This window comes from Monodelphis domestica, chromosome 1, assembly GCF_027887165.1.
Source record: "Monodelphis domestica isolate mMonDom1 chromosome 1, mMonDom1.pri, whole genome shotgun sequence".
NCBI lineage: Eukaryota > Metazoa > Chordata > Mammalia > Didelphimorphia > Didelphidae > Monodelphis > Monodelphis domestica.
This window is the reverse complement of record NC_077227.1, coordinates 518,406,019-518,422,125: the sequence shown is the minus strand read 5'-3', so window position 1 is coordinate 518,422,125 and position 16,107 is coordinate 518,406,019. Positions and strand designations below refer to the sequence as shown.

At 40.7% G+C, this 16,107-nt stretch overlaps 1 protein-coding gene across 2 annotated transcripts in view; it reads right to left on the bottom strand.

Annotated features, from left to right (window-relative positions):
• The window catches only part of PLB1 (phospholipase B1), a 241,736-nt gene that overhangs the window by 165,260 nt on the left and 60,369 nt on the right, over positions 1 to 16,107 (bottom strand). For both annotated transcript variants that reach the window (XM_056818431.1, NM_001077185.1), the window contains 7 exon segments: positions 15,906 to 15,949; positions 9,485 to 9,575; positions 8,944 to 8,995; positions 8,610 to 8,696; positions 5,983 to 6,045; positions 3,807 to 3,889; positions 1,455 to 1,530 (listed from right to left, as the gene is read on the bottom strand). In XM_056818431.1, coding sequence (XP_056674409.1) covers positions 1,455 to 1,530; positions 3,807 to 3,889; positions 5,983 to 6,045; positions 8,610 to 8,696; positions 8,944 to 8,995; positions 9,485 to 9,575; positions 15,906 to 15,949 — 496 coding nt within the window.

The window sequence follows — 16,107 nt, the reverse complement described above, 5'->3', positions numbered from 1 at the left end:
ATCCATAATGACTTGTGGTCTCTTTGGGGACCAGTAGGAGAGTTGTTTTCTGGTATTCAAAGAATCCATGGGAGAGGGGTTGAACTTGTGCTACTCAGCTCAGGGGACACAGTGGTTAGAAGCTACAGAGAGGAAAACATAGGCTTAATGTGAGAAAAAAGCTTAACACTTAGAGCTAGGCAAAAAGAGTTGGGCTGCTTTGGGAAATATTGGTTTTCCTCTTGAATTGTGGGGGTTTTCAAATAGAGACTGGATGAGTTCTTGTTAGGGATGTCACAGAGAAATTTCTTGATCATATACAAGTCTACCAAAAGGCTACTGGGATCCCTCCTATTTCATATTCTGTGAACAAAACATTTGTCTCTCTTTCCCTCTCTCCCTCTCTCCCTCTCTCCCTCTCTCCCTCTCCCTCTCTCTCTCTCTCTTCTCTCCCACCCCCTCTCTCTTTCTCTTCCTTTCTCTCTCTTCCTCTCTCTCCTCTCTCTCTTCCTCTCTCTGTCTCTCTCTTTGTCTCTCTCTGTGTCTGTTTCTCTCTCTCTCTCTGTATCTCTCTCTGTGTGTGTCTCTCTCTGTCTCTCTTTCTCTTTGTCTCTGTCTCTATCTGTCTGTCTGTCTGTCTCTATACATACATATATTTACATATAAAATTTGCAAGATGGCGGGGTAGGTGTGGCAAAGGAACAGATCATGCAAAGCCAACTGAACCAAATGAAGATAGAGCCCAGGAGCTAACAGGATGTAAGATGCTTAAGAACAGGAATGCTTTATTTCACTTTTGTCTTTGTACCCTTGGGCTGAGCATATATAAGATGCGGAGGTTACACCAGATAGTTCCTGAGGTTCATTCAGACAGTAAATCCCATAATCTTACCTTGAATTTGTGGACATGATGCCCTAACCAGCTGAGCTAAATGACCCAAATGGTCATTAGATAGTATTCTAATTCTGACTTCAATATTAACTTACTGTGTGACCTTGACCAAGTCACTTAAATTCCCTGAGGCTATCTTCTCCTCTGTCAAATGAGGAAATACTTCTATTAGCTCTCCTACAGGGTTGTTATGAGGAAATAGCTTTCTTTATGAGCCTCAAAGTGACATTGAAATGCAGTCAGTGTACTAAGACCTTGGGGACATCCTGTGTAAGTTAGCATCATTATCAGTTTGCAAAGCCATCATTTTCTAAAGAAAAATCCCCAAATATGATCCCCTGACAGGAGAGAATATTGATTCCAAGGAGAAAATACAATAGCTCTTCACTCCCAAGCTCTTTCAGCAAGTTGGACCCTGGGGAATGTTTACTCTAAGGCTGTGCCACTGTCAGAGAAGGGGAAAATAGCATCCAGGGGCCAGGGCTTGGATAGACACTATGTGAGAAGAACCAGATGCAGCCCTCTCTCATTCTTCTTTGATCTTTCTGGCTGGTACTGTGTCATGCTCCAAAAGTATTCTCACCTGATAGTACCATCTCTGTACCGCTGTGGTCAGTCGGGAAGGCTCCTGTGGGCATTCACACACTTCATTTAGGTCCCTGACCAAAACAAAAAAGAAATTAAGGTCCTAGGTTCAAATCTTACCTCTAATGCATATTCTCTTGATGACTTTGAGCAAGATATTAACTTCCCCAGGCCTCAGTTTCCTCATTTGTAAAATGGGGGAAGGTTAGACTAAACGAAAGGTTCTTAATCTGGAATTTAAGTCCTGGTAAAAACATTTTAATGATTAATTTTATGTTTATTTTATCAAAATATTTAATATTTTAATACTATTTGATAACTATAATTTTTTAAGTTTATTCATGTTAAAATATTTAGTATAGTTTAATAGTATTTGATAACTGTAGTCTAGATAAACATTATTCTGAGATGGGGTCCATAGGCTTCATCAGTTTGCCAAAGGGATACATGACACAGAGATTAAGAACCTCTGGCTCATAGTCTTTGAGATCCTTTCCAGTTCAGATAATTAATAAATCTATGGTCCTTTGCTCTCTGGGTAGTGGATAAGAAGCTGCAATGGGCCAGACCGCCTACCTATCAGAGAGCCTGAGAGTTGGGGCGAGGAGTCTGGAAGGAGAGAGATCTGAGGAACATTATCAAAAGGAAATGAGTAAATAATGATAGGCTAGATAAACGAAAGATTGGATTGAAAGACAAATTTTGGGCAAAGATGAACAGTCCACTTGGGGCTCTTGTACACCCATCCCTATCTCATCTCAGACCTCTGTATTACCCTTAATTTGGCTTAAAAAAAGATAGAGCTGTCACTAAATTCCCAGCATCTGATCTTTTTGATATTTCTTAGCAAAAGCTTTTATTAGGGGATGGAAAGCTGATATTTGGCAGAGTAGAGGCTTCCTAGCTCTAGGCCAGGTAGGAAGGGCACAAGAGTCAGGCTTGGTGGGGATGCCAGCCATAGATACTAAGACTAAAAGAAAAGATGAATATAGTTAGGAATGGAGGCATCCTTCCTTCTTTCTTTCTCAGCACATCTTCTTCCCTTGCAATCCCTCCTGCCCATTTGTTCCTTCCATCAGCACTCCTTTCCCCATTCTTCTTTCCCCATTCTTCTTTCAGTTCTTCCTTTCTTTTCCTCTTGTTCCCATGTTTCTTTTTTGTTCCTCTCATCTTTCTTCATTCCATCCCCCCATATTTCTCTCAAAACCTCTTTTGTGAAATGTTGGCATGACTCATTCATTCCTGGAGGTGAAACCAGAAACTTCTGGTAGTGGTACGAGTCATCAAAAGATCATACACTCAAACCTGTAGAGCTGGAAGAGACCATAGAGACCATATAGTCCAACCCTCTCATTTTACAGGTGAGGAAGACAGAGGTCCAGAAAGAGGTAGTAATTTGTCCAGGGTCACACAATATATGAGGAGGAAGATTTTAATTTAGATCTTCCAAACTCCAAGTCTCACACTCTATTCACTATATTAGAAATATCAAACATGCCACCTTGACTCACAGCACAATAATGAACAAAATAAATAAAAATACAAAATAATAGATAATGTTGATATGTGATTTTCTAAGTCTAGACCTGAAGTCTTTATGAATGTTCAGATTTTAGATACTTATTAGCTGTGTGACCCTGGACAAGTCATTTAACCCTATTTGCCTCATTTCCCTCTTCTACAAAATGTGCTGAAGTAGGAATTGACAAACCCCTCCAGTATCTTTGCCAAGAAAACCCAAAATGAGGTCACAAAGAGTGAAACATGTTGGAAATAACTAAGCTACAGCAAAAACAAAGTCAACATGCAGTCCAGGAGGATCTTCATGAAGAGTTTAGGGGTTTCCATTTTCTTTGAATTTGATATCACTACCCTATATCCTATATTTGAAAAGTCTTGGTATCAACTTCTTTTGAAAATAAATATTTTAAGTAGAATTAGCTATCTAATGGTCAAGGTTTTCCCTAAAATTATAAAGGTAAACTTTCTGACTTTGAGATAAAATTCAAGATAAAATATTATTTCTTCCTTCCCCCCACCCCACCCCAAGGCTGGTTTAACCTCTTAGATTATTCAAGGAGTAGTAGGAGAACTGATATTCAGATGATCATAGATTTAGAGCTATTTAGTCCAACCCTTCCTTCACCCCCATTTTACAGATGATGAAAACTGAGGTCCTGGAAAACAAAGTGATATGCTCAAAAAGGAAGCGGCAGAGCCAGGATTTGAACATGATTCACAGTGATCCTTCTACTGCTCTATGCCAGATATCAGGATTCCAGCAGAATGTTTAGCACTTTGATATGATTTCCAGAAGTGGCATCTCAGGACACTAATAGGTCAGCCTTACCTGGGTCCATTCTCCTGATTATTTGATTGAATTGAATTCCCAAGCTCTGAGATATCCACCAGATTCACAAAGGCTTTGGGGACCTAAGAAAGCATAGGAGAGGGTGATAAGTACAAAATCAGCATGAAACTGCTGGAGAAGTCTCTGGCTCTTGTGGGGATTGCCTGGCCAATGATCTGAGATCTAGTCTGGAACACTTCAATCTCATGGGCATTGGGCTACTCGTATTTCTTAAGGAAGGATTCTTGCTATCATGGTAACATGCTTGGATGTTAGACTCTGTGTAGAGTAAATGTTAAACCTGCCCAGTCAGATTCCCAAGGAAGCCCTTACCCAAAGTCATCATTGGTTCTCCACCTTCATGCTTTCTTAGAATGAATTGTGTTAAGGTGGGTGGACAATGAGCAACGACTATTTTTCTTTACATTATTTTTTATAACTGCATATATTTTAATGCCAAAAATTCCATTTGTCATAGCATGGAGGCATTTATTTTGTGATAAGTTAAGTCAGTATGGCATGGAGCACAGGTTTCATCCCCACTGTCTGCAGGTCACATTGCAGCCCCCCAACAATACCCCAGTGAGACGAGAATCAAATTAGAATGTAATTGGTAAACAATTTACAAAATAAAGAAAAATATAATAGAAATGAAATAATGTGGTTGTTTTTCTTTCTTTTTTTTAACCCTTATCTTCTGTTTTAGTATCAATTCTAAGACAGAAGAGTGGCAAGGGCTAGGCAATGGGGGTAAGAGACTTGCCCAGGATCACACAGTTTGAGGTACTTGGCCTCCCAAGGCAGTGCAATGGATAAAGGGTGGAATCTGAAGACTGGAAGATTTGAGTTCAAATCTTGACTTTGAACACTTATTAACTGAGTGACCTTAGGCAAGTCACTTAGCCTCTGTATCAGCTTCCTCTAGTTTAAAGTAGAAATAATAATAGTATTTACTTTCCAGGATTTTAGTGAGGATCAAATGAGATAAAATTTGTAAAGCACTTAGCACTGTACCTGAAACATAGTAGGTGCTTAATAATACTTCCTCCTTCTCTTCTCTTCCTTCTGCCCTTTCTTCTTCCTCTTCTCCCCTTCCCTTTCTTCTTTCTTTGCTTCCTTCCCTTTCCTTCTTTTCCTCCCTTCCTTCTTCCTTTCTTTTTCTTCCTCCCTCTTTCTCCTTTCTCTCTCTTTCTTTCTCTCTCTCTTTCTTTCTTTTTCCTTCTTTCCTCCCTCCCTCCCTTCCTTTCTCCCTCCATTCCTTCCTTCCTTCCTTCCTTCCTTCCTTCCTTCCTTCCTTCCTTCCTTCCTTCCTTCCTTCCTTCCTTCCTTCCTTCTTTCCACCAATATTCATTCTCTACCAGGTTACCTCTCAAATCTCAAGTCTTAGAATAAAGATACACATATTAGTGGCCCTCACCATAGGCAACAGAATGTTTCTGGAGAAAATTAAGTGTTCTGATCCATCTCTTTCCTGGCTACTACTACTCTCTTGTGAGTCAGCAAGTGAGCAAACGTAGGGAGACAAGAGGTCACTGGGTTCTCAGTTTTTATCACTCACAACTGAGACTAGCAGTGGCCATCAGGGTTTTATGACTTATTTTCCCACACAGGACTTTCTCTCAGAAATGTCCTACCTAGGGACCCAGCGCTTGTTGCCAGGTTCCTATGGTTTACCATATAAGATAGTTGGCTTGGGTCAATTTTGATCTTGAGCATAAATCAACCCCCAGTGCTCATGCAATCAGATGCTGTATTAAGAGAGCTACAGCATCCAGAACAAGAGAGGTGATAATGTTGCTGTTCCCTAAGAACCAACATCCCAGGGGTAGTCAGTTGGCTCAGTGGCTCAGGGCACCAGACTTGGGGTTGGTTAGATCTAGGTTCAAATCTGACTTCAGACACTTCCTAACTATGTGATCCTGGGCAAGTCACTTAACCCCATTCGTCCAGCCCTTTCTCTTCTGTCTTGGAGTTGTTACCAAGACAGAAAGTAAAAGTTTGAAAAGAAAGATGAACCAATGTCCCCCAGCCCTTTAAAAGACAACTTCTAACAACTGATGGTACTTGAGGTCATGGGCATATGTATTTGGTTCATTGAGCAGCTATGGTCTCTTTGTGGCCGAGGAGACACTAGGGTATCAGAAGTCTGGGAAAGAGAGGCATAAAAAGCCCTTACCTCCTTCTGCAAGTAGTCCAAGAGTCTTATTAGTTCTTGCATGCTGCTGGTCATGTTACCCTCCTATAAGAAAGAAGAGAAATGCCCTGGAGAGGAAAGTTCCTTCTTGGAACAGTCTCAGAACCAGCAGTTTAATGGAGACTTGTCTCCCTCCACTGGCCAAGAGGGCAAACCTAGCCTACGGAACAGTTCTCCAGCAACCAGACATCAGAGGGCTAAATCTTCAGGGGTCTTCCTGCTTGTAGCTACTTCTGAGTTTCCCTCAGGTCTTTTGCCTATCAAGACAGGAAAAAACCCCATGCAAATAAGATATTAAGCACAAGAAAAGGATAAACCGAAAGCCAAAGCCTGGGTGAAGCATCACTTGGCCATCTAGGAAGCTGCCTCTCCCAGGCATGGGCAGTAGGCACTTTTCTCATAAGGCTTGGTGGGTGGCAGGGTTTTGGGGGGAGGAAATCATTCCTGCAAAGAAGGAAGAGGATTCATCCAGAGACAATGGCCTCCTGATTCACTTCCAGATGTTCATTCATTCAATCAGCATTCAACAAATTCTTAAGTGCCTACTAAGTTCCTGGCCCTGTGTTGGACCCTGGAGGTACACAGTCAAAAAACAAACCATCCCTGCCCTTAAGGAGCATCCCTCATGGGAATGTAATCCCTTTGAGGATAAGGAGAAAAATTTTGTTTCACCTCTGGATTCCAAGCATGCTACATAAATACATATTTTACTGAATAAAGTTGCATTAGCCCCTCTTTTCCTCCATATTTTTACTAAGCTGGGAAAGAGGTTTACCAGAGATAGAGACAGCTAAGTCCCTTCTTACACTGGTCCTTGTTTTTATCCTAGAAAATAAGATACTTTGCCCCATAAAATGCATTTCTATCTTCCCTATAGCTGAGAAAATGAAATTATCTTTCAGAGCTCCTCAAAATGCATGTGAGATCCACACCATAAATGAATACTCTCCCTTTTTCAGTGGAAAAATCAAACCAACCTCTACCCAATCCAAACCATAGGCACACTGGCTGGCTGTCCCCTGAGGCGACAGGTCCCAGGCAGGGCGCCAGGGCTGCTGGGAAAGAGGGCTGACAGTTATTTTATCCCCTTGGGGGACACTGACAGGGAAGCTAAGACAGCTGCCAATCCCTTTGGGTCTTCATTCCACCAAGAGGAGGGCAGTGGGCCAGCTCCCCCTAAAATAAAATTGCCAGCTCTTGTAGGGGAACTAGACCTGTCTGGTAATCAGGTTTCAGCTGCCTGAAATGAAGGCTTCAGGAATGTGTGCCTTTACCTGAGCTGATGTAGACCTGTGCTCTTCTCTCTCTAAATATGGAGCCTTTCCTGACAGCGCTTCCCTGATGGAAAAATAATTTCCCCTTCTTTCTCTTTCTGGCTCTACACTCTGTACCTTTGTGCTTAACTGTTCCATGTTTTGCCTTTTATCATTATTTCAATTCAACATTTATGATGTGCATACTATGGGCAAAGTACAATGGTAGAGGCTGGATTTCAGTTTAACCCAACAATATCCTGCATTCTGGAATGTTTTATGATTTATTAATTAACTTTGAAGCACAAAGTGTTATGATCCCCATTTTACAAATAAGGAGCCAGGAACTATGGGAAGTGGGATCTAAACCCAGACTTCCCAATTTGAAATCGAGTCCTCTTTCCATCATACTGCCCCTTTGGAAAAGGCCATAGAGATGACCTAATCCAGTATCTTCATCTGACAGAGGAAGAAAATGAATGACGGGGAAGGTGAGGAGCTGGCTCCAAGGGCAACAGCTAATTAGTGGAAGAGACAGGATGAAATTCAGTTTTCTTTTTCACACATAGAATTTCAACCTGGAAGGAGCTTTCAAGATCACCTAGTCCACCATCTTCATTTTATAAAAGAGACTGAAACCCAAAAAGCAAGGCTGCCTGGCTAATAAAAGTCTGAGCTGAGATATGAACCCTGCTCGCCTGGTTCTAGGTAATTATTTTAAATTAAAAACTATATACCCCATAAAAAAAAGTAAGAACAAGCTAGAACTTTTAAGTCATGATAAACTGACTTTGGAGTCAGAAGAAGGGTTCAAAATCTAGTTCTGACATTTCCTAGCTACATAATACTTAGTTTCTTTGAATTTTTTCCCCCTCAGATATAAGATGAGATGATTGAAATCCATTATTAAGATTTTGATTGGTTGCTGAGAAGAAAGAACTGAATAAACTGTAAATACAAAGAAACGAGCTATTACTATTTCTTGTTTTATTCTACCAACCTTATTTTCCTAGGAAGTCAATATGTTTTGAGGTGGAGGGAAGGAGAAATCATGTTTTATTGAGTGGGAAGTTGGTATTCCTGAGTTCTCTTTTTTATTCTGTCTCCAATTTAATTTATTTAGCTTTTGATTTCTTGATCAACCAGGATGGGAAAGGGATCTCAGAGCCTTGGTTTTACATGTAGTAGTTGTTTCATACATGTTAAATTGGTCTCCTTCATATTTGGAAGGTTCTTTGAGTCCCTCATTGGAGGAGGAGACTCTAAAAGGGACTTTCTTTGCAAAGGTTAATGAGCATGCTACTCCATACCCCTCAGGTGGATCACTACATAAAACCAAGGAAGGTAATATTTTACCTTTTGGCTGGAGGAACAAGGATGACACTGGCTCTGCGCATTGAAGAAGACATTGATGAGTTTCCAGTCATTACGAAAATTCAGTTTCTGAAAAGAAAAAGATACCAGAATAGAAAGAGAAGATAGTAATAATTCATAACTCAGGACCATGGAGAATTGGCCCAAGGCACAAAATTTAAAGGATTTTGGTAGAATTTATGCTCCTTCAATGGTAGAGAAAAAACTTAGTTTATTACTATCTAAGGCGGGAATAATTTTAGTCAAACTAGAATCACACTTAGGTAGCTCCTTTGTCAGGAACTCCTTTGGCTACTGAGATCTGAGAGCTTCTTACCTGGTTCTTTTTCATGTGTTGCACCAGTTCTCTGGCCTGGGGCCCTAGGTCTCTGGGAAGCAAAAGAGAGAGAGAGGGAAAAGAAGGCAAGAGAAGAAGGCAGAGAGATCATTAAGATGTATAGATCTCTTTAATTAAACAAATATTCTTCTAGGTCATAGATAAACCCTGAAGTTATGGAAGTGGAAAGGATGGGAAGGTTAGCTGGGATACCTTTGGGCTAGTGGCAAGGCCCTTGAAGAGGGAAAAGGAAGCTTCCACTTTTACCTAGAACAGGGCAATCATTTCAGCAATTTTGCTCATTTCAAAGGTCAGCATGCTGATCTCATTAGAGAAAATGGTCACATTTATAATGCTGAAATCAGCATGGGAAAGCCACTTCAGGGCTGAATTAATACTGGTTCATATTTTAAATGACTCTTAGGTTAATCCAGCTTGAATTCTGAGAGGATATAATCCTACAGTCCTCAGTGGGCAGCTCAGGACTTCCAAGGGAACACAGGGTGGGGCACCAATGAAAGAAAGAGCAAAGGGAACTCACTCATTTCTCATTCTTGGCAAAACCTTCTCCCTGGATGGGCACAAAAATGGCAAGACAGATGGACTGAACTTCTTGATGAAATCTGAAAGAACTAAATAGCAAATTGTTTAAATAAGAGATTTCTGGGAGCAGAATTTGCAGGAAGAATTGCAGAGTGCAATTGGTCATTACTTAAGGAAATCTTGATCACAGAATGTCAGAGTTGTAAGGGGTCTTCAAGGGTCTTCTAAGGTGCAGTGGCTAGACCTGAGTTTAAATCTGTCCTCATATACCTGCCAGCTGCTTGGCCACTTAGTTTTTGCTTGCTTCAGTTTCCTCATCTGTAAAATGGGGATAATAGTAGCACCCACTGCCCAGGATTGTTGTGAGGATCCAATGATCCTCACTGTAAAGTGCTTTTTAAGTGCAGTGCCTAGAATACGGTCATTGTGATATAAACATTAACGAGTAGTGGTAGTTTTAGTAGTACAAATCTACCTAAACAGGAATCCTCTCTAAAACACTGCCAGCAGCATTCTGTTTTTACTTAGAGACCTTCAGTAATGAAGAACTCCCTCCGTTTTGAGGCAGCTCATCCTGCTTGGAGATGGCTCTCATTGTCTGGAGAATTTTTTCTTAAGCTGTCTCTATAAGTCTACCCATTTCTGAGACCCAGAGGAGTAAGTTTAATCCTTTTTCCACACAATTCTTCAAATAATCGAAGACAATTATGATGTTCTGCCCACCTCATTGTTTTCTTCTGCCAGGTTCTTCCACTCCTCAGAGAACTTGGCTTAGAATTTCCCAACACTCTTGGGCTATATCCCCTCTGAAATAGTAGGCTGGAATTCCTGCCTCCCTCTCCAAGCAGAGAAGTTACATCCTTCCCTCCCTCCCCCTCCCCTGTACCAGCTGGGGGACTGGCCCTGCAATGGTCTCCTGAGGAGGACCCGGGCCCATCTCTAGGAGCAGAATGTGTCTTTCCTCGGCTCCCTCCCTCCCTTCTGAGCCTGACAGCGAGGTGAGTTCCAGGGGGCACAGGCAGACACTGAACTCGACCGGGTATCGATTGTGCCAGAGGATGGCTAAAAAATAGTACTTTCAGAAATAGTAAGCTCCAGCTTGCTCCCAGGAGAAATGGAGGCAAAGCTTTCCAAAAGCTGGATGAAGAGGGAGAAAGTCACCCCCACCATGTCTAGCTCTTCGGATATTTTCTTTTTCTTCTTGTCCCTGGCCAGTTCTGCCAGATTTAGAGGGAAGAATTGCAGAAGGGGGTTTTAAAAATCATTTACATTTCTTTCCCTATTGGTATTCAGAGCTGTAGGAAGCTAATCTACACCTCAGAGGCTCTCTAGGTCACAGACTAGGGAGAAAAAAAGTGGGGTTGGAAATCAAGAAACCTTGCTTTTAATCTCTCCTCTTTGCATTACCACCATAGCTATATGCTTGAGCAAGCTACTTAAATCTGGTTTGTTTGCTTGCTCGATTGCTTGCCTCATCCTTAGCAATCACGGATCTGATTCTCTGACCTATACATGAAAACCCCCTTCTGCTCCACAGGGAGAGAATACCAAATGCTTGGAGTGTAGTTCAAGGCAGAAGTGTGTAGTTCAAGGCAGAAGTCTGGGTTGGGAAATGGTGTATACACACACACACACACACACACACACACACACACATATTTTATGTGTGCATGTGCCAAGATATTTATGACATATATATTATTTTGTATAAAAATAATATTTGTAAAAAAATAATATAAAAATAAAAAATAAAAATAAATAAAAATATTTCGTATAAAAAATAAAAATTAAAAAATTAAAAATGACATATATATTATTTTGTATAAAAATAAAAAAATATATATAAATATATAAAATACTTACCTTCTGTCATAGAATCAAAACTGAGTATTGGTTCCAAGGCAGATGAGTGGAAAGGGCTAGACAATGGGGCTTAAGTGACTTGCCCAGGGTCACACAGCAGAGAAATATCTGAGGTCAAATTTGAACCCAGAACCTCTCTAGCCTCTTAGCTGCCCCACATAATCTTTTTTATAAATGATACAATAGTATAGTCACAGAGGAACTACTACTACTACTACTACTACTACTACTACTACTACTACTACTACTACTACTACTACTACTACATAAATATACATACACACACATATATATTTAAAAAAAATATATATATATATATATACATCTTTCCTCTGTGTGGTATGCTACTATATTCTTTGGAACAAGAAGAGGTAATTGACCTGAAAAACATTTTCAATAAACTTTTTGAGACCAAAAGAGACTCTATTTGTGAAAGCTCTTAAAAGGGAGATATTTTATTTTATTTGTTTTTTACCTTTTTTCCCTTTTTTGTTTTTAATTTTATTTAAGTAATTTAGAATATTTTTCTATGGTTACATGATTTATGTTCTTTTTCTCCCCCTCTCCCCACTCCCTCCCATAGCTGACGTGCAATTCCATTGGGTTTTACACAGGTCATTGATCTAGACTTATTTCCATATTATTGATATTTGCACTAGGTTGATCCTTTAGAGTCTACATCCCCAATCATATTCCCATTGACCCATGTGATCAAGCAGTTTTTTTTCTTCTGGTGTCTACTCCCACAGTTCTTCTGAATGTGGATAGTGTTCTTTCTCATAAGTCAAAGGGAGATATTTTATAAAGGAAAGGTTTAAGCATTATTTTCCTGACTTGTAATCAGCTTGTGAGGTTCACTATGACCCCTTGATTTTTTCATATGAATTTGAACAATCATTATATTTGTATGATCCCCAAGTATACTATTTTGTGCATCTCACCATTTGATCTTTATTCTGCTGATTGCTCAATTCTTCTGTCTTGTGGAGCTTTTGGAATTCTCATCTTAGCTTCCCAAACAGTAATTGGTTCTTCTAGTTTGGTGTGGTCAAGTTTTCTCCCATCAGTCAGATTTTAAATGGACTCTTTCTCCTTTGAAGGAGTCAAGCTTCCATCTTCTCTAGCCAATATTGTCTCTTATAGTCAAATCATAATTTAGACCTAGCAGGGATGGACCTTATGGATCATCTGGTCTGACTCTTCTCATTTGCAAATCAGGAAATTAAGGACCAGACATGCTAAATCATTTCCTTAAAGTCATGCAGTTAGGAAGTGACAGAGGCAGGACTCATTCCAAATCTCCTAACTCCAAAGTTCAATCCTTTCCTATGGGTAGCTGGTCAGTGCAGTGAATAGAAGGCTGGACCTGGATTTAGGAAGACCTGAGTTAAAATCCTACCTGAAATATTTCTTTGCTGGGTGATTCTGAGCTAATCACTTAACCTCCATCACCTTAGTTCCCTCATCTATAAAAGGGGGATAAAAATAGCACCTACCTCTCAGGGTTGTTGTGAGGAAAAAATAAGATAATAATTGTAAATCCCTTACTACATGGTAAGGGCTATCTAATTTTAGCTATTATTATTGTTTCCCCTGAACCACAAAGAAGTCAAATCCATGTGTGTAATGGGATCTCAATAGCCTGTTTTGGTGTAAGGCTGGGTGCTTAGCAAGTAAGAACCCAAGACAGCTGAGCCAACAACATGGGGATCCTTGGAGCTGAGGGAATGAGGGGAAATATCTGTAGTGTGGAACAGTCCAATCAGAGCTCAAGAAGGGCCCCCAAGTCAGACAGACAAAGCGCATAGTAATTCTTTTACTCTAATGCAAAGATGAGAACCCCACACTTGATGCCCCTGTTGAATTTCCCAGTGGGACTCCCTCCCAGGCTAGAGTTGAGGCTGCTGTTGTCTCTCAGACTTTGGGAAAACTCAAACTCACTCTGCTTTCCTTATGGAAAAAAGTGGTGATGTTTCTAGCTGAATTAACCAACTACAAACCCTTAAAAGCAGGCAGACACTGCAGAGATCAAAACACTTGAGTTTGAATCTAGGACCTGTATCAAGTCACTGCAATTCTCTGGGCTTGAGTAAGGTCTCAGAATTCTCATCTGTAAAATGAGGAAGGGACCAAGGATTGGCCTAAATAACTCCCAAGCTCTACATCTGTAATCCTAACTAGCCTGGGACTCAGAGGATCGGAGTTCAAATCTTGACTCTGCCATTGGTTGCTGGTGTGAACTCCAGAAAGTCACATCCCCTCTTTGCCCCTTAGTTTTTTTCATTTGTGAAATGAAGAGATTGGACTGGGTGACTTCTAAGCTCCCTTCCATCTTTAAAACCTGCAAGCCTACAACCTCTAATTCTAATTGAAAGGGTTTATTCCCAAATGGCTAGGGAAGGGGAAAGTTAGGAAAGGAGACACATATCCCTGGAACTGGGGACTAAATCTGACTTGTCACCAGCTCTATGAAGTGACCAGCCATGAGGGCTATTTGTGGAGGCAAAACTCAAGCAAGTAAATAACCAGATTAAATAACCAGAACCTCAGGCTACAATAGTGACCTGTATTTGGCATATGAGTCTCTTGTTGCTTTTGTGTTTAAGGGAAGCAGCTGAATACAATGAAAAGACTTCTGGATTTAAAGTCAGAGGACCTGGGTTCAAATCCAGAATTTTCTACTGGCTTCCTGGGTGAGCTGAGGCAAGTCCCTTGCCCTTTCTTGGCCTCAGTTTCCCCACTTGTGAAATGAGGGTGGACTAGATAGATGATAGCTAAGGTCTCTTCCAGTTGCAGACCTGTGATTCTCTAAGTCATTTCATCTACAACTTCCCTTTCCCCTCCTGTAAAATGAAAGAATCTTGGGATAGATGACAGCTATGGTCCCTTCCAACTCTAAACTGAAGACTCTTTGTTGCTAAGTTGTTGGCCTGTGCCTCTGGAGTCTTAACCTCATTGAATGGCCCAGGCCAAGTCCATCCCTTTTCAGCTAAGGGAGGAGGCTGGCTACCCTGAGCTCTTTTATATGCACAAAGTATCAAAAGGCAGTCTAAAGAAATATTCTTCAGAAATCATGCAAATCAGGGGTGCTGCTTCTGCAGCCGGAGGACAAAAATACCTCCCAGGAAGCTTCAGTCTCTCCCTACTCACTTCTGTCCCAGGACCTACACAAAAGTAGGAAGTCAGATACATTTATTAGCATTTTCCCAGCCTCCTTCTAGGAGAGATCTTCCAATTTGTTAGTGAATCTCTGCCCATCGCTTAACAACTCTAGCTCACTTTGCCCAGTCCCTGGACTGAAAATGAGAATATCTGTAAAGTGCTTAGTACAGTATCTGGCACAGAGTAGGAACTTAATAAATGTTCGTGTTAATTAATTGGTAATTAACCAAGTAAACTGTAAAGTCCTTGAGGTTTCGGGCATTTTTTCCAGATATTTTTTCATCTTTGGATTCCCCAGTGCCATCTTGAATTTGAATAGATTGATCTGGCAAGGCTGCTTAGTAGAAAAGACATTAGATTGGTAATCTGGGGGAATGGACTTGAAGCCCATTGCTACTACTTACTACCCATGTGAGCTGAGGAAAGTCATTTCAACTCTCTGGGTCTTGGTTTCCTTCTCTGTAAAATGAGGGAGGCTAGCCTAGATCGTCTCTCAGGGCCCTTTCCAACTCAAAATCCCATGACTGTGTCATAAGAAGCAATGTGGCACAGTGAACAGAAAATTAGACTTGGAGTCAATTAAAAGATTTGGAAGGTAATGCAAACATCAACAACATGGAAATAGGTTTTGATCAAGGACCCATGTAATACCCAATGAAATTGTGCGTCAGCTGCAGGAAGGGTAGGGGGAGGGGAGGGGAAGAATATGATTCTTGTAACCAAGGAATAATGATCTAAATTGACTAATTAAATAAAATTTTCAAAAAAGAGAGAGATTTGAAAGGAAATATCCCTCAGGTAGAGGCAGCTGGTGGCAGGATGGATAAAAGCACTGAGCCTGGAGTCAGAAAGACCAGAGTTCAAAACTAGCCTCAGACACTTCCTAGCAATGTGATCCTACGGAAGTCATTTAATCTGTTTGCCTCAATTTCTTCATCTGTAAATTGCAGATAATAACTGTACCTACCTTCCCATGTCTTGAGAATAAAATGAGATAAGTGTAAAGCAAATCTTGCAAATCTTAAACTATATATAAATGTTAGCTGTTCTTACTGATATCTCTAGGATCACGACCTCTCAGTCTCAACTCCTTTATCTGTCGAATAGAAATAATATAATATTCCCATCACCTCCCTCGGAGCATTATTCTGGGAGGAAACCCTCAAGGCATTACACATGTGTGAATTATAATGTAGTGATTTCGCCTTCCTGTGCCTCAGTTTCTTTTTCTGTTAAAAGAGGAGGTAGAACTAGAAGACCTCTGAGATTCCTTTTAGCTCTGACATTCTGTAGCGCCTGGCTACAGAGGCATTTCATAAATGCTTGTCGACTGACTGATCAATTGATTGGGGAGGACAGGTTGTTAGGACTGTATGCAACCAGAGAGACCTTACCTGTCATCACCTGCATGCATGTCTGCATTTGGTTTCTCTCAATCCTGCAAAAAGAAGTAAAGATGGTATTAGCTTGTACAATGCATTGTATTTCTCACCTACAATCCGATACAGTCAGATTCCTGCTTGGTTTTATTTTTTAAAACATTTCTGGATTCAACCCCAGCCCAGAATGCAAGGTTCTGAGTTTGCCCTCGAACAC